We start from the raw sequence: 27,498 nt of genomic DNA, 5'->3' as shown, positions 1-27,498 counted from the left end.
TCTTGAGCACCATTGGCCTTCTATCCAGAACCAGGCTGAACTCCCAGTGATTACCTCCACTACCCCAGGACTGCCTTGTTGACACACCAGAACCTTCCCAAAGGTTCTGATCACCCTGGTGCCTGAGCACAGAGCTGCCCTGCTCCATCTTTCCAGCTGCCTGGTGAAGCTCAGTGTACTCAGATGATCCACAGAGCTTGGTTTATATCACGACCCAACAGCTCAGGCAGAAACTGTTCAGCCATGGTCTCTATTCCGGGAGAGCTTCACTCACAATTCATGGCTCCCATAGCTCCTAAGGGGCCGCTGTGTCCCCGAGAGTCTCTTGAGTGCTTGAAATGTTTGGGGCTACAAAGATGAAGTAACAAAGCTCCTCCCAGCAAGAAGCCTGAAGCCTGCAGACTGTGATGACTAGGTAAAAGCTCCACACTAGGTGTGGAGTCAGGGGGATTGCCAAGATGCTTTCGCAGAAACCTGATTCAGACAAGAGTAGTGAGTGCTGTGTGGAGACAGGGTATATACATAGGCAGGGCTGCCTGGTATCAGAGGCAGTAAGGACCACATCCTTAACTGAGTAAGGAGGCCTGTACCAGGTCAGAGGTCATATCACTCAACCTCATGTTTAGGGAGGTAAAGTGAAACGCAATATATGCAGATCACTATGGAGTCAGAGCAAGTTTGATGAGCAGATGTTTTATTAGAAAGGTACTTACGAGACGGGAGTCAGTCTTATAGCACTAGACAGGGCAGGGAACAGAGAGAGCCGCCTGTGTGTGACCCTCATATTTAAGGTCTTGCTACATCACTCTGACCACACCCCAGTGTGTGTGGTCTGTGTCACCTGTGCTAGCCCCCAAGAGGGCGTGGCTAACATTTCCCCTGCAGGGAGGATGATGAAAACAGTAAGGGAAGGGAGTTTCCAGACAAACACACCAGCATCCCAGCTTCCTTCTGTTAACGGCAGGCCCAGGTGCTAGAAACCAGGCCATGGGTTAGTCCCATATATATATTCCCACAATAAAATACTTGGCAGCTCTTCCTGGGAAATACATGTTGATGGTTCACCAGTGAAGGAGAGACACTAGACAACAACACAAGCCACACTCTGAGTACTAATACTATTCTTCCTTAAACACTTCTGGTAGAAGATGAACGCTGGATATTATGAAGGCTCACAGCAAGTCAGGAAGTTCTTCCCTAGACCTCACTTGAGTTTTCATAGCTGCAGTTCAGGCCTCTGGCCTTGCTACCTCTTAGATAAGGTTTGCTTCTCCAAGGAGTGCCAGTGGGCCTGCTGCCAGCTTCTTCTCAAGCCTTTCCTGTGAGGCATGCAGTCCTTCCTTGTGGGGTCTCTCAATGTCTTCACACAGGGCTGCCCGACCTAGGTCCTAACCATGAGTTCAGCTCTTATTAGGACTTAGTTAGGACTCATTACTTAGGCTGACATGACAGGGAACACAAAACTGCTGGCAATTCCTACATTTCATTTGCTCTATGGCATTTGCTATTCCAGAGTCAATAGTTGAGAAGCTTCTACCAGCTGCAGTGAGCTGCTCTGGTATTTTACGCCTATCAACAACTGCAGTGTTCCATCCACAGCTGCTTGTGCCCAAAGTACCTCTGGGGCAGGACTCTTCAAGGATAACTGCTGGGTACCAGCCTCCCCTCCCTAGCCCTTGTGTCTCCAGATTCAGTTGTGACCATGCTCTATGTATCAAGGGCAGGTGTGTGCTTGCTAATATGTAAGCTAGCACTAACAGTGCACATTGTGTGTCATGTACTTTGTTCAAGGCTTAACAAGCATCCAATGCTGTCTAAACAACCTGCAGAAGAGTGTCTCAGTGGTTTCGCTATCTGACACAGGCTGTACCTTAAGCAGATCAGCTGTGATCTGCATAAGCACCTGAATGACCTCAAAGCAGGGTGAGCTCTGCTGCTGCGGCAGAGGCTCCCCACAGAACAATGTGTTTTCACTCCCAACCCTGCCGGCCACCCTGGGAGGTGGGGACATAGAGCAGTGTGATACTGGATGAGCTCTGGATGACAGGACAGCCAGCAGAAAAGTGGCATAAGCAAGCATGGTCTAGTCAGAAAAGGAAGGACACGCTACATAGAAAGCAGGTTATGCAAGTTCACATAACCTAACAGTGTCTGTTCTGAAAGCAGGAGCCAAAAACAGTTTCAAACTACAAAGTCCATCATTAGAATTCATCTGACTCAGGGGTGGCAAATGGGTTTCAGATCAAATGCTTATCCAACTGCTGTTACTAAGCATGGGAGGGCAACGCTGAAAGTAGCCTAGGGACCACATCCAGGTTCGGTGAGAGTGTACTGGGGTCCACTTGAGATGTCTGCCCCATTGCTGAGTGGAACAAGTGAGCATCCAACCTTTTACCTACACACACCATTCGCAGGACAGAATTCCTTTTCATGGCTCTTCCTTTCCCCAAGAGGCATCACTTTGCAGTGGCATGCAGCTTAGAAAAGAGCAAGTACACGCAATGTGTATCCTCTCTCTCTGTCTCCCTCCTCCCATCCATGGCACTGAGGCAGCCAGCCAGCCTGGGTATTCGTGAGCAATTTGTAGCTGCCTTTAGGTAGAGTAAGGGCAGTCAAGTGGCGAAGCATAGAGAACTGCCTCCATGCCAACCCTGTGGTTACCACAGTGGTCTCTGTAAGAATCTGCATAAGAAGACATAAGGCTTGTCTCAGTTTCCACACCAGAACACTGCATCTGAGAGGCCAACTAACCTACCATAACTGCCTTGTCTTTCATCATGGATACCATGATGAAAAAAAATGGTATCACAAAGCATGCCTGTCATGGTGTTCACTCACTGGATTTACGGCTCCACGTTCTTAGAAGAAGTTATAGCTAAGATTACTAAACAGGGAATTGAGTCACTGGCATCCGTTGAGTTCAGATGGAGTGGTATGGATTAAGAATGTTGAATGAATGTCACTTTATTTGGTGTTCAAATTGATTTTGTCATCAGCTCACTAAATAGATGCAAACTGGGAGACTCAGTTTGTAGATATAGGTGGGTCACCCACTACAGTCTGTATAGTAATTCCTCTCTTCCAGGGTGGGTGGCAGCTCAAACAACAAGTTTCAAGGAACATTAGTCAGAGATCCTGGGATCAAAGTCCTGGGAGCACAATGACTCAGTTTCAAGAGACAGTTAATAACTCTTCCTCTTGACTTGGCGGTTCTAGACTCTCTAAGGCTGGCTCTTTGTGCTCCAGGACACTGTAAGTTTCCTAACAATGAGAAGCCAAAGCAGGCTGTGAATGAATCCCATGGGAAGAGGACTGAAGGTTGTCATAAAAAATAGATGTGACACAATAAATGCAGGATGTTCCCTGGGGTCTTAATCTCTTCCTTCAGAAAACCAGAGCAATCCCACCCATGGTGCTTGAGTGAGGTGGAAGGGCATACACACTTTGGCTATTCATATCTACACCAACAACTCAATTCTTCCAAAACAAACTGTAACTGTCAGCCTCACAAGAGTCTTTCACTGACCCAGAGGCCAGAGTCATCAGGACCTTGACTCAGGCCTCTAGAGATAATAGGAAGTTTCTAGGACCATCCCCCTATGCTGCTGGAGTAGCTCTGCCAAATTGCTTTAAGACTTCCTGCTTTTTGAACTTGCAAGGCCTCTCTGCTGGCTGAGTCCACTCATTCCTCAGAGGCTGTCTGTCAGCTCTGCCTCAGCAGCAGTGGAGCAACAGAGGGAAACCTGCATTCTCTTGCCATAAAAGCCATCCTTGTAGGTGTCTAAGTATCAAGGAAACCAGTATGAACAGGCCAGGACTTGAGAAGGAAGCCATGCAGAGATGGACGTACATTCTTGGGTCACTTTCCCCACAGCATTTCTATCAGCTCATGTCTTCAGTGAAGGCCAGGAGGTCAGTAGAGTGATCTCTTGAGGATGCAGAGAGATAGCATTGTTAGCTCAAGGCCTAGGAGTCTAGGTGGGAGGCTAGAAACATGTTTTTTTCTTCTTTAAAACACTTATAAATTCCTGAGACACTTAAAGTTAGAGGCTAAGAAGCTCATGGAAAGGCCGTGGGTGTTTCCAGAAGGTTCCCATGACTGAGGAAACTAAAACCATGCTTCAGAGTTTAAGAAGGAAACATTCTGGAGAGCCACACCCAGGGAATAGGGTGACTCACCTGACTGTCAGGAAGACTATTCATGCTTAGTTGTGTCAGCTGAGACCTTGAGAATAAGAAGACTGTTTCATTCAAGCGGCCACCAAGGACACCTCTGAAAACATAACCAAGGTGTCTATGGTGTTGACATGCAATTGAGAACCACCAGGAATACAAAGAAACTATCTAATATGGAGAAGGGTGGTAGAAACCAACCTCAGATGTTCAAAATAAGCCTAGCTAACACATTCAAGAAAAGACACACCAAAGGGCAGATGCTCATCAGGCTAGTCAGCCTTTGAAAAGGGGCATCAATAATTGGGGGAACTGTGATAATTGATTCAGAGTTCAGTAAAGAGGCAAATGCCCCCACAAAGAGAGAACCAGTGAACCCAAGCTCAATTGGAACACTATGCTACAGCAATGAGATTTTACAAGATGGTGAAAGTAGAAAAAAAAAAAAAAAACCAAAAAACAAAAACCAAGAGACGCATGCAGTGGCAATCCACATCTGGAAAGATAGAGGGGAGAAGATGAGACAGCAGAGATGGATATTTGCCTAGAGAATACCAGAAAATTCCTAAGACTGACAAGGCTGCTAAAGTCCAAGATATAAACCACCAAAAAAGAAAATGGAAGAAAATCCATGCCTAAATATGCCTTATTAAAAAAGTGTTAAAGGTCAAAGACAGAGAGAAATCTTAAAAGAATCCCAGTGTAATGGTGGTAGTATCAATGTCAATAGAAAAAGACATCAATATAGAACTCTCCTCAGAGATAAAAATGACTGCTAATTCCTTCTCAGTGACAATGAAGTACAAATGCCCCAGACAACTACAAATGGAAATCTATTTATTTATTTACTTATTTGTTTAGAAATTCACATAAAAGAAACACACTAAAGGAAGTTTTTGGCTTTTTTGGGGGGGGGGGGGATCTAACTTGTAGCTCAGGCTGTCCTCAAACTCCTGCTCCACCTGCCTCAGCCTTCCAAGCACTGGGGTTACAGGTGTGTACCATCATGCCTGGCACCATCAGTTATTTAATCAGAAGGTAAGTGATCTCAAAGAAACAATAAATGAGTTAAGTCTAGTTAGTAGTGACAGCAGTGATGCACGAGTCCTAAGAACTTTACCCAGAGGATAAGTGTGAGGCATTTCCATTGCAGAATTCCCTTTTAACCAAACACAAAGATTGCATCAGCTATTCCTCTCTTTTTTCTGACTAGCTATAGCTGGCACTTAGAGCACATTCTTTTCTTACCCACTCCACATTCCCTCTACCTTCAGCAGGCAGGTCTTGATTCTTTACCTAGAGGGGTGACTCACACCTCATTCCTGAAGGGTCTGGGCCATTTATTATCCTTCTGGATTGTGTTGTTGTGGTTTCCTGCTGACCTTAATCATAAAGCATGGAAACACCAAGAGGTGCCTTGAAGGATCTCCTGCCTTCCAGACACATTTTCCTTACCTCCATTGAGGAGAAACAGTTCAATTTCTCCTTTGGTGGTCTGGATCACTCATCCTTGCTAACCGTAAAGCTGTGAAGGACAACCACGAGCCCAAAGTGGCCAGGGAAATCTGAGCTTCTAATTCAATGGGATTGTTGTACCTTCTGCTCTGGAATTAAGAATTCTTCCCCAGAAGAACAAAAGGTTGTAGAAATAAGAATGCTGGTACTCAGTTCATCTTTCTCCAGTTTAGGAGCCTATCCATAATGATGGTACTTTCCACATTTAGGGCTAGTCTCCCTCTTCAGGCAGATCTCTTCACTCTCAAAGATACACAAAGAGGTGTCTCCTAGGTGACTCCAAGTGCATTTAAGCTAACAGTGAAGAGTAACCATGGAGGGCTACCAAACAGACCATATATACTGAATCATAAATCAAGCTACCAAACAATTTCAGTTTCCTGCTCTCAAGTCACTAATTAGCAAATTAAACTAGAGAGCAATCATACCAAAAGTAGAAAATCCTCCAATGTTTGGAAAATCATCAATACATTTCTTCAACAGAAGAAATCAGCATTAAAAGTAGAAAAAATTGAATTGTAATGAGAATACATCAGCCCTTAAATGCTGTAGCAAAGCTATATGCTCAAGAGAGAATTTACAGGCATGATTTCAGATAAAAGGAAATAAAGCTGGGTGTGGAAAAGGTATCCACTGCTTATCCATCATGAGCTGTTATGAAGAAATGTGTTGTTAGCAACATCATGTGAACAGTAGAGCAGCTTGTTTATCCCTTAAATCAGCTAAATCGTGAGGTACAAACCTAGATGGCATGTGGCAATCCCTTGGTGTGGCTTCCTGATGCAACTGAGACACAGTACCCACAAGATGTTAGAAACCATTGTTCATGTCACACAGCAGACTGATTTACAGTTGATTTTTACTTTGTAAAGTGGAGTAAGCACACACTAAAATAATGATCAACAGTAGTATGTTATATTGAGGACTAAAGCAGCAGCATGGCCACATGTGATCACCAAGCCTGGTGTGCTGTGCACAATTGCCTGTGCTGTTGTCTCACAGGACTGGCTGCTGGAGGTCTGTGTGCACAGATCACCACACAGATGTGCAATGCTGTGGAAGTATTCTGCCCCTGTGATCTTCTGGGACCACCACCCACGCAGTCCACAGTTGGTTGTAGTGTTGCTAAATAGCACATTGCACTTTGCTTTCTTACTCAAAACTAAAATATGCTACGTAATGTCAACCGGCTTACTTCTAGGAAATTCATCTGTGTCTCTTCCTGCTCATTCCTTTGGCCACACTGAGCATCTTCCAGTTCCTTAAGTGAACTACATGACTTTTTGTCTCAGGGAGCTTGCACATGCTGAAACTTGCTTCCCCCTTTTTCCTCTGGCAGCTCCTCATCTCATAGGAGTTAGTTCAAATGTCATTTACTTTGTGAAGTCCAGCCTAGGTCAGGTTCTTTGGCTGGGCATTTCAAACTCGTGCTCCATCTTTCACAGTACTATTAGACCATAGTGAACATTTGTTTAGGAAGTTGCTTTCTCTGCAATTTAGTTTAAGATACTGCTTTCTGTATCTCAAATGCCAGTAGGCTGTTCTTAAAAGAGGCAGAAGCTGCCCTGTTCCCAGCTAGAACCTCACTTCTATCATGCCATCAGGAACAGGAGCCATGCCACGTGTGGTAAACGAACGAATGAAAACATGGACAGAGTTTACCATCTAAGTAATCATTCAGTTTACTCAGAGCTGTTAGCAATGCTCCACTGTCTTGGAAGGAAACTCCCACCGTTTCTGCCACCAGCAGCTGGCATTCATTCCTGTGACATTTACAATGCAATTTGCAATCATTTGCTAATCCGAAAAATCTCACAAACATTTTTTCCTTTGATATTTAAGGAAAATACTTTCTAACTTTGCACTGTTTACTACATGAGGGAAAAGACAGTATTCTGGAAACTCTATCAAATCTTTCTTCACCAAGCAAGCGCTGTGAAGTGACTCAATGGCTGCCATTATTAACATCTCTTAGTACTGGCTGGAGCTGAGACTCACAGATGGTTCAAACAACATCTACTTCTTGAACACAGTCCTGAAGGATGGATAGCCCGTGTGGCCCAGTGGTAGGCAGCTCCTGAGTAGTAAGGTCCACAGCCCTGTTTTATGGACAGTACCTTACCCCTGTGTCTTCTCAGGGTAGGAGGGGCAAGGCAGTGCCTGGTGTCCCTTTCATATAGAGACTGAGCTCACTGACAAGAACTCAACATGCATGACCCAATCATCTCGCAGAGATCCAGCTGGGTTTCTGAAGAATGCTAACACCCTCTAGCCAAAAGTCGCACTGCTTTCACCATCAGCAGTTGACAGCATACCACAGGTCCCTTGTGTATGTAGACTTGCTGCATCATTGTGTAGAGTATTACGAAGTGTGTCCTATTTGGAGACAAGGAAATGGAGCCTTCAAGAGTAGACTGACTTGCCAGTAAGTGCAGGGCTGAGGTCTGAGCCAGTTTGCCAGGCCTGGTAGCTTAACGACCCAACTGAGAGTCTTAGAAAGACAGCAGAAGGGCCAGAGAGATACTTGATGGTTAGGAACATGCAATGTTCCTGAAAAGGACCTGAGTTTGGTTCCTAGCGCCTATACTGGGTGATTAACCACACAAACACACACACACACACACACACACACACACACACACACACACACACACACACACACACACACACACACACACACTAAAAATAGATCTTAAAAGAAAAAGACAGCAGAGACACAGACATAAGGGAGGGACAGAGCTCTGAAGCAGTCTGAGTTAAGCTTTAACCTCAGACCCATCATACATCCACTGTGTTGGTCAGATCAACTTAACAGAGGGAAAAGGAAAAGTCTACTTGGCTTATAGATTCAGAAGCTTTAGTACATGGTCACTTGATACTGATGCTTTGGACCTGAGACAACACATTGCAGGGAACTTGTGGTAGAGGAGGCCTGCTTACCTCAAAGCAGCTGGGAGGCAAGGAGCAAAAGATAAGGGCCAATATGCCCTTCAAGACTATGCCTGTAATGGTCTAACTGCCTTTTGCTAGATTGTATCTACCCCATGGCTAGGATCACATCTTTAATACCTGTGACTTTGGATGGGTGGGGCAGGTAAGATACAAACTATACCCCCAACTGAGATCTCAGGTAAAGTAAGGTTCCTTGCAACCTTTTCCAGCTCCTTTTCCATGTGTACACTGATAATAGCAATAGCACACTAGAGAACCAAACTAAAAGTGGGAAAAGCTATATACTATTCAATAAAGGCTCATCAAGCAGCAGTGGTCATCCAAGCATGCTACAAACATACACAAGACCACAAACTTTCACCTGGCCAGTACCACACTGGTCCATTTTATTTTGTCTTCAGAGGACAGGAAGATGTAAGAGTGGCCTGTGAAAATGAAGTCAGGCTCACAAAGGCACGTACAGGGCACTAGATCATTAAAGAGAATCAGACCCACGTTCCTGCAGGTGGAGAGGCCCCTCATATGGTTAGGGGTTGCACTGCAGTAGTGGCTGTCACCTGTCTCTCCCTACCTGTCCCTTCTGACATGAGGCTTTCACAATCTTGGGTGAAGCTAATGTGGAACAAGAGCCTTTCTGAAATAGGTTTTGCTGTCCCTCCATTGAGGCAGAGACATCTGTAGGCAGATGATACACACCTACAGGACATCTAAATGTCCTCTGTCATTCAGGGGACATGCAATGCATAGGCCTATGGGGGTGGTGGGGAAGGGGCAACACACCAAGGGCTGGGTATCTATACCTTTCCTTGTCTCCTTCTACCTGATGGGAAAGCTCAGCTCTGTCCTCCCACATTATCACATTTCCACTGTCACTCTAGGACTTAAAGTTTGAAGACTGTTATTTACTCTCCCCAAACTATTTCTTTCTTGGTGCTGCTTGTCAGCACTCCCTTATCTGCAAGTGCTTCTTATATGGGAAAAGAAGCCCAACACTGTTCCTTATATTATTCCACCAAACCCTTGTGTCTGTTCTGACTGTACATCTGTTCCACCCTGTTTTCCTGGCTCATCACATGGTTACCTTTTTGTATACTATGAATATGTTTTACTCTCACTGGCTTTATTAAGAGCTGCTAGCCTATAGCTAGGCAGGATTTTCAGGGAGAAAGAACACTGGGAAGAAGAAAGGCAGAGTTATGAGAGTCTCAGAAGGCACAAGGAGATGCAAAGGAAACAGACGGATATGCTGCACTGAGATAAGGTACTGAGCCATGTGGTAGAATATAAATAAAAATATAGTTTAATTTAAATTGTGAGTCACCATGTGGTTGTGGGGAATTGAACTCAGGACCTCTGGAAGAACAGCCAGTCCACATAACTGCTGAACCATCTCTCCAGTGGTTAATTTTAATTGTGAGAACTAGTTAGTAACAAGCCTAAGTCATTGGCTGAGCATTTATAATTAATAATAAGTCTCTGTATGGTTATTTGGGGAGCTGGCTGGCGTGACAGAGCTAACTAGTTGTCACAATGAAAAACTCCATCAACAAATGGCACCCAACACGGGGCAATGCATATATATCCACATAAAACCTGAGAAAGTTTAAAAAGATTCCAAACACAAAAAACAGTCAAATGTGGCTTCTTGGTAACTGCTTTCTCTCGGGTAGGCTCAGTGCTAGAGGCAAACAGAGGTGCAGTTCTTTTGAGAGGCCCTGCTACTGAACACTTAAATAGGGTTCATGAGCAGCAGGCAGCATGCTACTTGGTGGCAGCATGGACATAAAAACTTCCCAGAGTTGGGATGGTAAACATGGCTCCCTGGTACCTCTGCCATAAGGCCAGATTCTCAGGGAACTGATGGGAGAGGAGCCAGCTGCCAGCATGCCATGAACTAAGTTGCACAGCAGTTGAAGTTTTGCTGATACAGACAAAAAAAGATTACAGACACACAGTAAAGACAGATCTAGACAAAAGAAACCTCTAAATGAGTTATAGCACATTTAAAAATATACTTAGCCTTGGGAGAGAAAGGAGAAAGGATATATACAGTCATAGAATAAAAAATAGTTTAAAAATAATAAACTCTTTAAAAAGTAATAAAGTAAAATAAAAATAATAATAAGACATGTAAAGATGGGAAATGCACGTAGAATCTGGATCCTGTATGTTATTGTGTTGTCTTTGAATTTTTTGACTTCTGATGAATGAGCAAGAGCTGCTAAGAGACACTGGATTATGAAAGCTGCTAGATTAAACCAACCTATATATTCTAAAAATATCTTGACTTCTAAATGGAAGTCAAAAGGTATGTTGCATTGGGGAAGAGGTTATGCTTTTATTTCTACAGGAAATGAAAGGCTGTGGATTCATTCTAGATTGATATGGTTCAGGTTTGATCAAGGAAAACCCTCTGAAAATCCTGACTACAGACATAAAGAAATAAACCTGAAAAAACTACAAAACCCATAATGTATATTTTATCTGCCCGAACATAAAACAAAAAACATTTTGGCTAACTTGTATATCACACACAGTCTATACTTGTATTAGTGAGATATGTATGTTAACTTAAATTCATGTATTTTCAGAGGAAGGGGACCAGACACCAAAAAAGACAAATGGTCCAGGTGATCCAGCATCTCAAAATGCCTCTGTTGCAGTTTCCTCAGAGTTCTGTATCCAGAACAGATTCAAGTCTGCTGGTTGAGATGGTCCAGCCTCACAAACTACTATAGCCAAGACTTAACCATTATCCTAAATCTTCTTAGGGTCCCCCAAAGATGCCAGAGCCCCCAGACAGAAGGAAGCATTCTAGAGAAAACACTGCCCACATTCCCCAAAGATTCGTTATGGATGTTTGTCATCATTTAAAGGGTTTGTTACAAGTTGCTATTGGTCATAGTCAAGAAAAAAGCTAAACAAAGGCGTTAAATTCAAAGATCTCTTTCTAAAGGAAAAAGGACGATATGATATAGAAATGATGAGATAAAAAGGTAGATTACTGAATCTATTTTAATCCATAAAACAACTATTAATCTCAAAATAGTTTACATTGGTATGGATTTCAGTTTATTGATTCAAATTTAAAGTTAGTTTTGTTATACTGTATATATGTTTCTACTCTTGTTTGGTGTATTGTGCTTATGTGGCTCATTTAAAAATGTAACATATAATTAAGATGCAAGTTAATACTCATCTATAATAATCAAATATGTGAAAACATGTTAGGTATGTTTTCAAGGTTATACAGATAGATATATTTAGATTGATATAGTTTTCAAACACTTCAAAGACTTACAGAATATGGCACTTAGGATGTTTAATAACCTAAGGTTTTTTCATGACAATGAGACATGTCTGCTCCTGACAGCACGAAACTATTTTAAAAAAGATGATGGGTACTGAAGAACCTCCATATTGGAACTTACTTTCTTTGTGGCAAAAGCTAGCTATTTGGGCAAGAAACTGCCCTTGCCTCAACTGCTGACGGTATACTCTCTAAACTGAACCAGGAGAATGCAAAACATAGCAACTGCCAAACTGCCAAGACAAGGTAGGACAGTCTTTCAAAATTCCCTGATTCTCAAAAATGTCTGTCAGAGATTGATGGGGGGGGGGTCCTTCTATATGCTGTGAATATATGTTTCTCTTATTGGTTTAATAAAATGCTGATTGCCCAGTAGCCAGGTAGGAAATATAGGTGGGGCTACCAGACTAGAAGAATGCTGGGAAGATGAGGACAGGGAGAAAAGCCTCAAGACAGAGATGTCATGTAGCTACTGGGAAGACAGGACACTGTGCATTCTCCAGTAAGATAAGGCCATGTAGAAATACTTAGATTAAGAATTATGGGTTAATAATTAAAGAGAGAGCTAGCCAGTAAGATGTCTGAGCCATTGGCCAAACAGTTTATAATTAATATAAGCCTCAGTGTGTTTATTTGGGTTCAAACAGCTTTGGGACCAGGTAGAACAGAAACTGTTGAAAAATGGTGGCCACACATGGGGAAAGAATCTCCATGTAAAACCTGACAAAAGTTTAAAAAGGGATTTTAAAAACAAAAGAACAAAATCAAGCATGGTTTCTTGGTAGCAGCATTTTCTTGGGTGGGCTCTGTTTGCTAGAGACAAGTAGAGGCATGGCTCCTTTAAGAGAGGCTTCCTGACTCAGGGTTAGCTGCAAAAACTGCACAGCTCTTTTAAGAGGTTTGACTACCAAACAATTAAATGAAGTTTATGAAAAGCTGGCAGCATGCTTCTTGGTGTTGACATGGACCTAGAAACTTCACAGAGTTGTGGCAATAAACATGAATCTAGAAATGAAGCTTGACTCTCAGAAAGTCAAGGAATAGGGTGGGATTAGCTGCTGATTTAATTTTACCCATGCTGCTTAGCAGATTAAAGACTCGTGGTCAAAAAAAGATAGAGATGTACAGAAAAGACTGATTCAGATAAAGAAAAACTAGTAAATGGTTTACAGTGTGTTAAAAAATATATACATAGGCTTGGGAGAGAAAAGCAAAAGTATAAAGTCCTTAAAAAAGAAATAGAGTAGCTGGTGTGGTGGCATACACCTTTAATCCCAGCACTCTAGAGGCAGAGGCAGGAGGATCTCTGTGATTTCAAGGCCAGCCTGGTCTACAGAATGAATTTCAGGACAGCCAAAGAAGCACAGAGAAATCCTGCCTCAAAAAATAAAAATAAAAATAAAAGAAATAGAGTAGTAAAAAAAGGCCACATAATAATGGAAAATACACAGAGTCTGGATACTGTATGTTGTCTTTGAATTGTTTTATTGCTGAGGAAGGAGCAACAGCTGCTAAAAGACATTTGATTATAAATGCTGTTGGATTAATCTAACCTATATATTTTGAAAATGTTTTGACTTCAAAATTTAAGTCTAAGGGAGAGGTTCTGCTTTTGTTTCCACAGAAGATGAAAAGCTGTGGATTCCTTCCAGACTAATATGGTTTGATCAACCAAAGCCCTCTGAAGCTGTGGCCCAGGTGATCAATCCAACATCCAAAACAGCTGAGGTTGCAGTCTCAGACCACTACAGCCAGGATTTTTGCATGGTTCTGGGTTTTCTCAGGATTCCCTTGGGACTGACAGTGCCCCCAAACAACAGGAAACCATTTGGAGAGATCGACACCCAAATTCTCAAATATTGTTTATAAATGTTTGTTTTCATTTAAACGAGCTTGGTTATTAATGGTTTATAATCACAATTAATCTCTTTTTAAAGAAAACAAAGGGATATGATATAGAAATGAATATTTGCATTGGTATAGATTTTGGTTTATTGATACAAATTTAAGGTCAATTTTGTTATATGCATATTTCTACTCTTGTTGAGATATTATGTTTATACAGCTCATTTAAAAATGTAATTAAATACAGATTATAGATAATCACCTATAATAGTCAAAACTTACAGGTGTTAGGCAGATTTGTAGCTATAAAGAGATATATTTAAAACAGATTGGTGTTCTTCAAAATCATTCAAAGACCTACAGAATATGGCATTTAAAATGGTTTACTAGAAGCCAGGCGTTGGTGGTGCATGCCTTTAATCCCAGCACTCAGGAGGCAGAGGCAGGCGGATCTCTGTGAGTTCGAGGCCAACCTGATCTCCAGAGCGAGTACCAGGATAGGCTCCAAAGCTACACAGAGAAACCCGTCTCAAAAAAAAAAAAAAAAAAAAAAAACCAAAAAAAAAAAAAAAAAAAAAGGCTTATTAGGGTTTTTCATGACAATGAGACACAATTGCTCCTGGAAACACCAATTACATCAGAGAGGAAGAAGGACATTGAAGAAACTCATTATGGAGTTTGCTTTCAATATGGCAAGACTAGCCATTTGGGCAAGAAGCTGATCTTTCCTGGACTACTTGATTGTATAAACTGGACATGAAGGACCCACAGGAAAGTGACTGCTGAACCTGTCAAAACAAGATGGGACAGTCCTTCAGGGTTCCTGCTTCATGAAGAGTCTACTAGACATTCTGCAGGACACAGAGAAAAATGACTGACAAACTGTCAATACAGATGGAACAGTTTCAAATTTCCTGCTTGGCTGAGAAGTCTGTTAGACACACTATGGCCTATAGGCTGAAGATCGATGCTCCAACATTACAGAGGAACTTTGGGTGACTGTCCAGGCATTGAGATGTCTCTGTCAATTCTACAGTTTATATATTATCCTTCTGAGGTCTTTGGTGGAGTTGAAGACAGATAGTTTGTTTTCCTTAGTTATGATAAAAGTTACATGTAAAACTTTAGACTCACAAAGATAGGATAGATGACAGAATATTTTCCTTGAATTTTGCCAAATGTTAGTAGACTAAATATTGTTAACTATAGTTCTTGCTTGATAATTCTTTTGCTATATATAATTCCACTATGTTAAAGTTAAAACCTTCCTTTTTATTTAGACAGAAAGAGGAGATGATGGTGGAGTCCTTCTGTATGCTGCGAATATATGTTTCTCTTATTGGTTTAATAAAATGCTGATTGCCCGGTAGCCAGGAAGTATAGGTGGGGCTACCAGACTAGAAGAATGCTGGGAAGAGGAGGACAGGGAGAGAAGCTGCAAGAGAGAGATGCCACGTAGCTACTGGGAAGACAGGACACCGGGAATTCTCCAGTAAGAAAAGGCCATATAGAAATACTTAAGATTAATAGTTACTGGTTAATAATTAAGAGAGAGCTAGCCAAAAAGATGCATGAGCTATTGGCTAAACAGTTGATTAGTAATATAAGCCTCTGTGTGTTTATTTGGGTCCAAATAGCTGTGGGACCAGGTGGAACAGAAATTCCATCCACAAGATATACTAGGTCTTACATGGATTTCATTAAGGAAACTTAGGAAATCTACAGGACCTCCTGTTGTAGTTCAGTACTTATCCCTAGCACAGGTGTGGACTTTGGGAGCCCATTCCACATAGAGGAATACTCCCTGAGCCAAGACACACGGGGGTGGGCCTAGGCCCTATCCCAAAGGATACCATAGACTCTGATGACACCCTATGGAAGGCCTCACCATCCAGGGGGAGCAGAAAGGATATGTGATAGGTAGGGTTTTAGTTGGGGGGCGGTGTTAGGGGAGGACAGGAGGGAGAAGGGAACTGGGATTGTCATGTAAAACAATCTTGTTTCTAATTCAAATAAAAAGAATCTGGAAAAAAAAAAGATATACTAGGTGTCCCAATATGTAGAACTTTGGGTGAATGTTTAGGCAGCCAGATGCCCCTGTTATTAGGTAACATTACATCCTTTTGGGGTCTTTGATGGAGTGAAAGACTAAATAATTAGACTTAAAGATTTCCTTAGTTATGATAAAAGGTAAAATTAGGTATAAAACTTTACACTCACAAAGATAAAGAAGAGACTATTTTCTCTAAATTTGCCAAATACAAATTACAAATACAAAACAGTTACATGATAACTGTTTTTGCTATATATAGTTTTCCTATGTTAAAGTAAAAATCTTACTTTTTAATTAGACTAAAGGGGAAATGCTATAAAACAATCTTTTTGTACACTATGAATATGTACTCTCATTGGCTAATAAAGAGCTGAAGACCTATAGCCAGGCAGAGCTTTTGGGTGAGAGAGGATGTTGGGAGGGGGAAGGGTAGAGTCACGAGTCTCAGGAGTCACGAGGAGATATAGAGGAAGTAGGAAATGAACATGCTGCACTGAGACAAGGTACTGAGTCACATGATATAAAGAAAAACATGGGTTAATTTAATTTGTAAGAGCTAGTTAGTAGCAAGCCTAAGTTATTGACAAAGCATTTATAATTAATAAGTCTCTGTGTGGTTATTTTGGGAGCCAGCTGGTGGGACAGAGTTGACCAGTAGTCCCGATGTACTTTGTCACACCATAGCTATTCAAACCCCCTATGACATCTTCTCATGTTGCCAGATCAACCATTTTATACCATGATGGGCTTTTCTGGTGACTTACCCAATTTGCTGGGAGAGAGACTGCCAAGGGAGCAGAAAGGGTTGTAGGAGTTCATTGGAGAATTCTAGTCTCCTGGCACAGAGACCATCTTCACACTTAAGTGAGGCTTTCCTTCCCTAGGGATCTGCACCCAAATGATTCATGAACAAGCCCACACCTCCCTGCTTCTGACATCCTGGTTCAGGCTTTTCAAGGATAGCAAAGGAGCATGGCAGATGTGGCAGAGCACTGGCCTATGAACCTTTGACCTCTCTGAATCCTTTTCATTTGGAAGCACAGCATGGAGTGTCCGGAGCATGAATGGCCTAGGCTAGAAGAGGACTGTGTGTTCAACAGGAGCAGCAGGCTCCCTCAGGGGACATGCTTGGAGTCCCACTCCTACCCCTCACAAAGTAGAAGGCCAGGGCCAGGGATGCCCCCCTCCCCCAGGGCCCTTGGAGCCTGTTCATTGCCCCTTACCTAGCTAGATAATAAAGCGGCTGCTGCCCTAGAGAAAACAGTGGCTGTGGCACACTTCAACATGCCAAGGAACTGGGAATAACTGTGTGCTATGCTGGGAAATTACTGATGGCCAATGGCTACCTTTAGCCCAGTTGAGGGGCTGAGGAACAGATGGCTGTCTTGTTATTAGAGATATTTGCCATCAGGCAGGTGGCGGCAGGTTTCAAGCCACACAAGGGGATTTTCACAAATGCAGGCAAATTTACAAAGAACAATAAGCAGATTCTTACTTTATTGTGCTCTCTGCTTTTGAAGCCGCCTCGTGGAATTGCTGGCTAGACAGTTTATATATCTCGGCATTCTAGAAAGAGAAAACACAGAACTGGTTACCAAAGATGGCCATCTTCTTCTGGAAGCTTGTGGAACAAAATCACACTAGAATCAGATAGATGCTAATATCTTAACTGGTGTGAGCACAGTTTAGGTCCTAGTTCCCACAGCATGCTGACCATGGTGATGGAAACCCAGAAAAGTGACTTGCTGAAGGCAAACCATGAGAACTTTTAGTTCAGGGCATGGCAAGCTGCATGCCACAGACCAAATCTGCTGACCACATTGCTTGTAAATAAAGTTTCACTGGCCCATAGTCATACACACCTACAGTATCAGTGGAATGGCTGTGGTGGAGCTTGAATGGTCTGCAAAGTCTTAAGCATTCATTACTAGTAAAGAAAAATGTTCTGACCTTGATCTACTCCAATTCCTACTGGATAATTGGACCACACTGCCTAAAGAGGTCAAATGACAAGACAAAACAGCAAGTGCCAGGCTATCCATTGTCTTGATTCCCAGGCTATGGCATGCTCTGCTACTTCCCATGATGCACTGTGGGAAGTTCTAAAGGCATGTGCCTTGTCCTTCCTGAAGTTATCCATTGCACATACACTTATAGAGTCAGGCTGCCAGGGAAAGCCTAGGAGCAAGAACAAGTCAGTTGGGTTTAATCCTGGTGCTTCATTGTGATGATGGGTAAATTGCTTAACTCGTTAGTCACTTCTGGCCACACAGGTCAAGACTAGCACTTTCTTTTTTCTCTAAAGCTCCAGCGTCTTCACTTTCTCTCAGAGACTCATACTGACATCCCTTGCAGCCTCAGGACATAACACTTCAGGTGGGAGTGCTCACACCCATGCATGGTTGGATAGACATATAGGGGGTGGGGGAAGGCCAAACCTAGAGGCTGAGACAGGGTGGGTCAAGGGTAAGTGGTCAGATGTTTCAAGTAGGGTATCAGGCCAGTAGCAGATGCCTTTGTGCAATATGCCACGGTCAGGCCCTGTGCAGAGTTGACTACATTCACTCCTGAGAAGGGACTCTCCCCCATTTCATAGATGAGCAAACAGTTTTAGGTTCATCAGTCAGTCCTCGAAACAAGTTGCTATGACAGTGAAGTCTCAAGGCTGTGCTTCCTTGCACATCTGTCAGGCTCAGCCTGGCTCCACCTACCTACCTGCTGAAGAAAAGCAGCAAGCAGGTTCCTGGGTGGACAGGGAAAGAGAGGTCTGAATCAGGGTTTCCAGGAGAGTACATGCTGTGGTGTGGAGCCTGGCAAGGTTTAGAGGGAAGGGAACTAAGGCAGACGACTTCCTCTAGGGAACCACAGGTGTGAATGAAGGTCTGAACTGGACCCAGGCTCTACTTTAACCAGCTCTCTGTGATTCCCACTGTCTACATTCTCAGGGAAAGTTGCCTAGGGATTGGGGGTCGGGGGAGGTCAGCATGGAAAGGAGACTCTTGCAGGGGAGTTTAGGAACACAAAGTTACTGGCGGGGAAGACCAGGGTCTATGGGTGGAGCAGGTCACCTAGCCTATCCCTTCTAGTGTCCTCTCTCCACACCAGCGAGGTCTCCAAGGCAGGTCAGAAGCTTCAGCACACCAGGCATGAAATAAACATAGGTCTTCCTCACAGCCTGGCAGTGGAAAATCTATACTAACGTTGTGCCCAGGAAGGGTTTCTACTTCTCCTCTGGAGTCCTTGCCCTCACATCAAGAGAGCTGGCTCTGCTTCAGAAAAGTATGGCATTCCCTGATGTGGCTGTCCTGGTTGAGGATAAGGACAGAGGCAATCTGATCAGTATGTGCCTGTTCCTCTAGCAGATGTTCTTTTGTGACCTCCTTGAGATCACCAGGACTGGGCTGGAGCCTCTTGCGGATGTGGCCTAATGCATGGGCCCACAGTATGACAGCATTTTGGTGTGTTCTGGCCACAGTCTGTGGGTAAACCACTTACTTCCTCCAAGCTTTGTTTTCTTAACTGCAAAGTGACAGAAAACACAGGCACACAGATCTCCCTTAACCCATACAGAAACCATGCAGTTTCTGAAGCCACAAAGAACCTCATACTAAGTTCCTTCCATGGAAACTGGCCTTTCTTCCCCATAAGAAATCTGCCTGGATCAATCATCTCTGAGTTTCTTTTCTCCTGTGTGTTCACAGGGTCATGGCACAGGCTTCTAGGCCCAGTTACCTGCTTAGTCCCTCTCAAAGGGACAACCCAAGGGCTTAGATGGGTGCATCTATTGTGGGCAGACAGAAGAGGAGCTACTGCTCTGTATGGTAGGCAGGAGGAATCTGTCCCACAGGACATGGAGCCAATTATGTGGTCAGTAGGATTTGTCATAGGAAGTGTCCACAGGCCAAGAAGTGGTTATGGCCACCCCACTGTAGCTTCCAAATTTTCTTAATTATGACTCAGTGAAAATCCCCAGCTGGTCCCATCCTGTCTGTGTAGACCCATGGCAATGGGCTTTGTCACAAAAGCTGGTACAGAAGCACAGGAAGGTCTCCATGCCACAGTGGGGGTGCATCATGTCACTATTTTTGTTTGTGTGCCCTGGTTATCCAGTGTCCTTCCTTGAGGACAAGAACCCAGCAGACTACTTGTCATCATTGTGGGCTTCTTAAGGACTGGCCAACTTACTCATCCTGAGAACCACTAGGTATTTGCAAGTGGAGCCTGTGCCCTGGCTCACACAACACAATGTCACAATGACAAATGGGCATGAGGCCAGTAGTTTGATGCTTTGTGGGTGCCTACCAAAGCAGCCTGCAAACTTGATCAGACTGTTTTCTCGGAAGTGGATACCTGAACTGAAGCAAACCAAGGTATCTCTCTTGCTCCCTCTCACTTCCTCTGGTGGTTCTCACAATGGAGCCCATAGCCTACTTCATGGGACACTAGCACCCCAACTTTAAGGCACAATTTTTGTCACACCAATGTTTTTCAAAAGTGAAAGCAGGACAGAGGCCATAGTGAGTGGTGAGCTTGCTGAAGCTTGTTCCCCAGACCCATCCCACTTTCCTCTTTACACCCCCTTGGGTGAGGTCATGGCACACTTGTGAGCACCTTGTTAGCAAACGGTTTGTGGGCAAGTATTTTAATTAGAGAGAATTTTGTGAGACATACTGCAGGTGAGCACACTGAGAAGGAGTACTCTGTGAGGGAATACACTGACTGAAGCACACTCTGCACTCTGTGAAGGAGGGTACTTTGTGAGGTAGCACAGTGTGGGTGAGGGTTCTGTGGTTAAGCGCTCTGCACCTCATGCCAAGCAGCTCCCACCATGTCCTCTAGGCCAGTAAATTCTCCTATTGTTGTAAACAGTGCTGAGGGAAACAAGTGCTTACCTGTAGCTCTGTGTGTGAATAAGCTTATCTACAGGAAACATTCTAGAAGTCAGGTTCTTGAGTTAAAGAATATATTCATTTCTAACAAACTAAAGGGTAAGCAGATTATGAGCCAAACAAGGATGAGGTCTCAATAAAGAGAGACAACAATATGGATGGTGTTTTCCAAAGGTCAGTATGGGTATATGAGGGAAGCAGGGACTGTCAAATAGTGAAAGCAGGGCAGGGAGGGGCCAAGAGGCACACTGGGGGAAGTAGCCTCAACTTCAGGCTCAGTGCCTGGGTTCAAATGAGGGGTGAATAAAAGCATGGGTGTTGTTTCTTGTGTGTTTTTGAAACAAGGTTTTGTTCTGTAGCCCAGGCTAGCCTGGAATTCAATATTTACACAAGGCTGGATTTAAAGCCAAAGTGATTTTCCTATCTCAGCCTCTTGAGTGCTGGAATTACAGGCCTGAGTCAATAAGCCTGGCCAAGCCCTTTCTTTTTAGGTGAGGGAATAGCAGAGGAGCCCCATTTTTAAAAGGACAGAGGCAGCTGTGGATGATGGAGTCCTGTCCTCCCAGAGAGATCATCAGCACTGGAGGATCCCAGACCACTGAGGCCCAGGGACTAGTAGCTACAGTTAGCACATAGGCTACTGGGCTTCTGGAAGCTCTGTGATGGGCCTGCACTGTCCCATATCTTCAGTCCCCATCATCATGAACTGTTAGTTTTGGAGACTTTTCTTCCCTATAGATTCCTGAGGTTCCACTTCTGGATTGTATTTTTCTCTGCTCTAGACAGCTGCCCCTCCTCCCGCGCCTGCAGCTGCTTCTTGAGTACATCTGAAGGCAGAAGACCTGATCTCCATTAATTAAATCTGCCATTAAAAATTAAATAACGTGAGTAAGAAGGTGTGAGTATTATCTCTGTGGGTTTCAAAAGTCGCAGTGTTTCTTCAATTACTTCCCAAGCAGTTTTCATATTTCATACTGTCTGATTTCTCTAAGGGCCTGGATTTGCAAGATCAAAAGAGAGTGTGAGGGTGAGAGAAGCAAGGTGGGAAGGCGGGAAGGGGGGGGATGGCAGTAAAACATGTCGTGGGCAGGAAAGATCTACATGCTGTCCCTAGGCAGAGCCAGGAGAAGAAACAGGATGGGAGGATGCAGGGGCACAGAGATCTGTGGCAAATCTACCAAGTGCAGTTCAGGGTGAGGCCCATGTGTTCATGTATATGATGATGGGTATAAGGGCAAGAGCTTATTCTACATGCCTGGAAAAAGGCAATTCCTTGGCCAGAGCCTCAACACTGACAACTAGGCCAAAGGCATTCATGAATGACCTACTAGAGATAGCAAGGCTGGGTGTCAGGGAGACCCTGCTTGATAGAGGCCACAGTGCTAGAGAGGTCTGAGATTCTCCTAAGCTGACCAAGCACTATGGGAGATACAGTGCAGGGTCATGAATGAATCACAGAGTGAGGTTACAGGTGCTCGGGCCCCTCCTTCTAGTGTGTGTCATGGGCAGGGTTTCCATGCCATCTCCTCTGCTTCTGCTCTGCACAGTGAGAATGATGATGGAGCAGGAGGCACAGACTTGGTGCGAATGAGGGGGACGATGCATTATAAAATACTTACACAATGACTAGCATACAGTTTTAAGAACTCAACAAATATCTCTTGACTTTACGCACATGAACCAACAAAGCCAGCAGTATCTAGAATAGTTTTGAGTGCTGAGGAGTGAAAGAAGGCTCTTCAGGGGCATGATCTCCTCCACCAAGGGCTTTTAGTCTCTTTTGCTTATGATCTATCCCCAGAGCCTATGAGAGGGCCTGGCACAGGAATTGCTGAATAAATGCAAAGCAAGGCCAGAACCACATGAGCGATGCACAGCTAATTAGGAGGCAGCCACTAGCTGAAGCTCTGGCAAGATAGCCTCCTAAGCTCCAGCTCTGCACTGGGCCTGCATTGAGGGATCTAGCAGGCTACTGCAGACCAAGCTGAGGTAGCACATGGTATAACCAGAGCACAGGACACTAATAGCATGGCTTGTGGGGTGGGGGTGGGAGGCAAACTGAAGCTCAGGAACTTCCAAAGTGGTAGGAGTATTTTAGCATGTGCTGTGGAAGGTTGCAAGAGGCAGCAGTCACATGTGTGCTGGCTCTAGCAGCAATGGGAGTAAGGGGCATGCCCTATCAGAAGGTTCAGTGGTCCTGCCTGGCCAAGCACTATAGTAGGAACTGCTCAGGAGGCCAATACTTGGAAAGCTCGTAACAGTTAATCCTGAGGTAAGAACTTGGAAGATAAAGAAACTGAGGAGGCCCTGGAAGGCAAAGGGACTGCTAGGGTAAAAAGACATCAAGCCAAAGAGCCTACTGTGCCTGGCGTGACTCAGGAAGAAAAGTGTTAAATAATGGCAATGCTGATACAACATAGGTCTGAAGCAATTACACCAAGAAAATTTATTAGGAGGTAGAGGTGCGATGGGATGAGGACTGTTCCTAGAAGCATCAGTATAGGCTGGAAGGGGCCCAGAGCTGGAGGCCAGAGGGAATACCAGAACTCTGAGAGACTGAACACAGGACAGCCCAGGCCAAGGTGCTGCCAGAGTAGACAGCACTGGTTGTCCAGAAATCTATAATATACCAGCATAATTGTCAGAAGCTTTTAGAGATAGAAGGAATGCTAAGTGAAGTAAAGATGATTAATGTATTCATGTTTTAGAGTCTCTAACCTGAAAAGAGTATATCAGACTTTTAAAAAATGGTCTAAATCTTTAGCATAAGATATCAAGAGTGCCAGTGCTAGACAAGGAACCACTGCACTGCCCAGGAATACTGAAATTCAATTCTGCTAAGTGGCTACACAGCTGATCCAAGCCAGCAATAGCCACCCTGCACCACTCTATGGAGAAGAGCCCCCTTCGTGGCTTGCCTCATTCTACCCTAAAGCCTGCCTCCAGCCCCAAGGCACAAGCCATCCCAAGACCAACCGTGACCCCACATCAAAGCCCACAAGATTCCACCTTTCACTCCCACAATCTCTATTTCTTGCCTTCAGAACCCATCTGTGGCAACCTAGTCATCCCCAGGCTGGACTACATCCTACCTTCAACACAGTTCACAATTCTTGAGCCTCTGGGCTGGTTTCCTTGTCTGTTCTTCCTGCGAGCCACTTAGTTTCACATGTCCCCCAGCTCTGAATTCCCACTGCCAGAAGATAAGTTTGTCTGACTCAGGATGCCACTGGGTACCACACAGCTGTCACAACTTTCTTTCAGTGCTGACTGCACCTAATCTCTCTCACCCTTAGAGGTATACCCACCACACATTCTGGGTGCTAATTTCAGTTGCAATGGGCACAGAATGGCAGGTACCATCCCTAAGCCTGCTTACTCATGAGTCTAGTGGGCAGTACTTCTCGATGATCCTTAGGAATGCACTGAGGACATAGCCATAAATGGATCCAAACATGCCTAGCATATTGCTCAACACACCACAGTTCCACCACTTGCTTCTTTTGAACATTTAGCAAGCATTTATTGAGTGCTTGCTATTTGCCAAGGCTTGCTCTACAAGCAGTGAACACGGCAGGCAGCGAGGTGATGAAGTCCTTACTCAACAGAGCTAACAGTCTGGATATGGAAGAAGTAAACAGACAATTTCACTCAGTGGCAATGCCACTTAAAAGATCACACAGAGCTTAAGGGCTGTGGGCTGTGGTTTTCAATAGCTATCAGGGAAGGCCTCTTCTTCTGCCTGGTTACCTGAGGCAGACAGCTAACAGACATGAAGTCAGGGTTTGGGCAGATGCTGAGGGGTGACTACACTTGGTGAGTTCTTGATAGCACAATAAGCACAGACTTCCAGGGATGAGAAGAATAAATACTGAAGGTCATCTAGGGTTGAACACATGCAGAAACTATTCTAGGGGACAGCAAGAAGCCACTGGAGGGTGTGCCATGGGAAATGGCACCAGAGATCCCTTTTGGAAGGGCCACTGGCAGCATGCAGCAGCTTAAACAGAGGACAGTGGAGGCAGCCTAGCTATCTGCAGTGACCTTGGTCAGATGGCCAGGTCACTTAGTGGAGGACAAACCATCTCTGGGGGCAGTGATGAAGAATGAGACCAAATCTTAGCTTTGGTCTGTGGAAGTGAGGAGCTCAGGACAAGGCTGGCATTTTTGTCAGGGTCTATTTGCTAAATCTTGGTTGAACACAGAAAGCCTTTGTGTTCTTATCAGAATGTACCCTACTGACTACACCCTGTTCCCTCTTTCTCTGTCCCTTCAATGGTTTCCTTCTAAAGAGCTTCCCTCTCCTACATCTCCACCCTTGGTGTTTTCATTACAGTCCTGCACTAGAGAATGCCACCCTTCACCCAGCTCCTGGAGATTAACTGTCAATTAGCACTGCTTCCTGCCCCTGGGGTCCCCATATCAAGCTACAACCGAATGCAGATGATGACTTTGCCTCCTGATCATCTTAGCTCCTTCCCTTACTCCCCACTATGCTCTCCTCAGTGGACTACTACACACCGCACTGTATGCATATGCCTTCAATGTCCCCTGTGGCTGCATCCTCTGCCTCCAGCTCACCATCCAGGCAGTAGTAAGAGTGATCTTTACAGACACTCTGGGCTGGGAACTTCCAAAGACCCCTAAGATCCCCTCTGGAGACATGGCCTTCTGCTAATGACCTTGGCACTACCCCCAGTCTCTATGCTTCACTTGCAATACCTTATTCTTGAAATCTCCAGTATGTTCTGGACATTACTTCCTCTGCTAATTCTTCCCTGTCCACCTGGGAAGCTCCTATTACTACCTTGCGGTCCAGCAGTACCCCTTCCACACAATGAACACTATTCTTTCTCTCTAGTCAGACTTCCCATGGCCTTCTCCATGCTCTGTATTAAGATACGCTTTCCAGTAGCATTTCTCACTGTGTATTGCAATCATCTGTTAATTATCTATCTCCCCTGGGAACTGCTTGGGCTCCAGGGTAGCTTTGTATCTTTATTGGCAATGCTTGGGCAAGCCCTGGGCCTAACCAATGGTTATTTATTTGTTTATTTATTTATTGAGACAAGGTCTCTCTTTGTAGCCCTCGCTGTCCTTGAACACACTATGTAGATCAGGCTTGCCTCAAATTCACAAAGATCTGTCTGCCTTGGCCTCTGAGGTCCTGGGATTAAAGCATGTGCCACCATGCCTGGCTCAACCAATGTATACTTGAAGAATGGCTGAAAGGCATTTTCAGTTCATTCTGAACTGCTCTGTGCTCATCACCTTTGGCCTATCTCATTACATCTAGGTCCCTCAACCAGCAGGACCATTCTCCGGAAACAATTCTATCATACCCTCCGTTTCCTTTTCCAGGGTATCTCACCCTTACCTTTTAGGGTCCCCTCATTCCTAGGACATTAATCTATGCTCTTATTTCTTAACACACCTGCTTTCTTAATCCCCTACCCCTTCCAGGTATGAACTGCTAATCAGAGCCCTAGTGATGTGATTTAGGTGAGAGCCTTTCAAAAGTATTTGCATTTGTGAAGAGGTGGGACACACGCACACACACACACACACACACACACACACACACACACACACACACACAACCAAAATCTCCCTGCCACTCTGGCTCTGCAATCTCGACTGTATCTCCCAGCCTTTCAGCCATTTCTGGGTTGTGTATGCTTTGCTAGGTGTGGAGCTGGGGTGGAAGAGGAATTTACTGTTATATCCTTGAGCATGTATGCTTTTATATGTGTACACAGCATGTATATACATCACACATAGTAACCAAAAATTGCAAGGCCATATTAATTGGCAATAACTGAACATTTTCTTTAATGACTTACACTGAATACTAAACATGAGCCACCAGTCATTCAGGTGTGAGAGGCTTCATCTAGAAACTCCTCTTTAGATGAAGGCAAGATTTGTGTCTGGATATTAGTGACCCTCTAGCATTTTGGTTTGGAAATGACAGTGTGCATACCCTGTAGCTACTTGGGTAGGGCAGTGACCACAGGACTTATCAGAACTGAAAGCAAGCTGACCACTGTGTGTGTCTGGTTCCTTCCACCAGAGCAGAGCAGACTGCAACAGATAGGTAAGAGGGTGCTCCCTGACCCTGACCCAGCAAGAGATAGCCAAAGAATTCTCAGAAGGCTTTGTCTTTAAGTACATGAGAATGGGTCTGAAAAGGTGAATTCAGGGATGTGAGTTTGCTGTGGAAAAAAACAAAAAACAAAAAACAAAAAACAAAACAAAACTTCCCAGAAGTTCCTGATAAACAGTCAAGAATGAAAAGGTCAAAGTCCTGTTTGAAGGGAGGCGAGAACTAATCTCTGAGAGTGCTGCAGTACTGAGAAGTCAGACTCACTTGCCCAGTTTATGGACTGGGATTGGATTCCCTGAATTTCTTGAGGCCAGGGGACTGGTATGAGGGAGAATGGCTAGCATAGAGCTTCTACCCTGTGAGAATGGAGCAGTCCTTAACCTGGATGTACAAAAGCCAAAGCAGATCGGAGGGAATTTAAAGGTATACTTGAAATAAGCAGGATTGACTAGGTAATTGACCATTGTAATCACTCCAATGGCAGCGTGTGGGGAGGAAGCCATGTAGCAGGGAGTGGTGGCACTCCAATAAACACCAGGTGGCCAGCCATACTTCAGGACTGCTAGTTACTTAACTTTTAGGTTACATTTGCAAACATAATTGAATAGTGGATATTCAAAGAGTATGAAAACAAAATGCATAGTCTGACACAAAG

General features: G+C 44.1%; 1 protein-coding gene across 3 annotated transcripts in view; it reads right to left on the bottom strand.

Annotated features, from left to right (window-relative positions):
• The window catches only part of Chchd6 (coiled-coil-helix-coiled-coil-helix domain containing 6), a 225,450-nt gene that overhangs the window by 27,461 nt on the left and 170,491 nt on the right, over positions 1 to 27,498 (bottom strand). For 2 of the 3 annotated variants that reach the window (XM_027428846.2, XM_027428847.2), the window contains exon 6: positions 17,344 to 17,414. The exons of the other annotated variant lie outside the window; for it this stretch is intronic. In XM_027428846.2, the coding sequence (XP_027284647.1) occupies positions 17,344 to 17,414 (71 nt within the window). The remainder of the gene's footprint in view (positions 1 to 17,343; positions 17,415 to 27,498) is intronic. 3 annotated transcript variants of the gene reach the window in all.

This window comes from Cricetulus griseus, chromosome 8 (assembly GCF_003668045.3).
Source record: "Cricetulus griseus strain 17A/GY chromosome 8, alternate assembly CriGri-PICRH-1.0, whole genome shotgun sequence".
Taxonomy (NCBI): Eukaryota; Metazoa; Chordata; class Mammalia; order Rodentia; family Cricetidae; genus Cricetulus; species Cricetulus griseus.
This window is presented reverse-complemented; position numbering and strand designations above follow the sequence as displayed.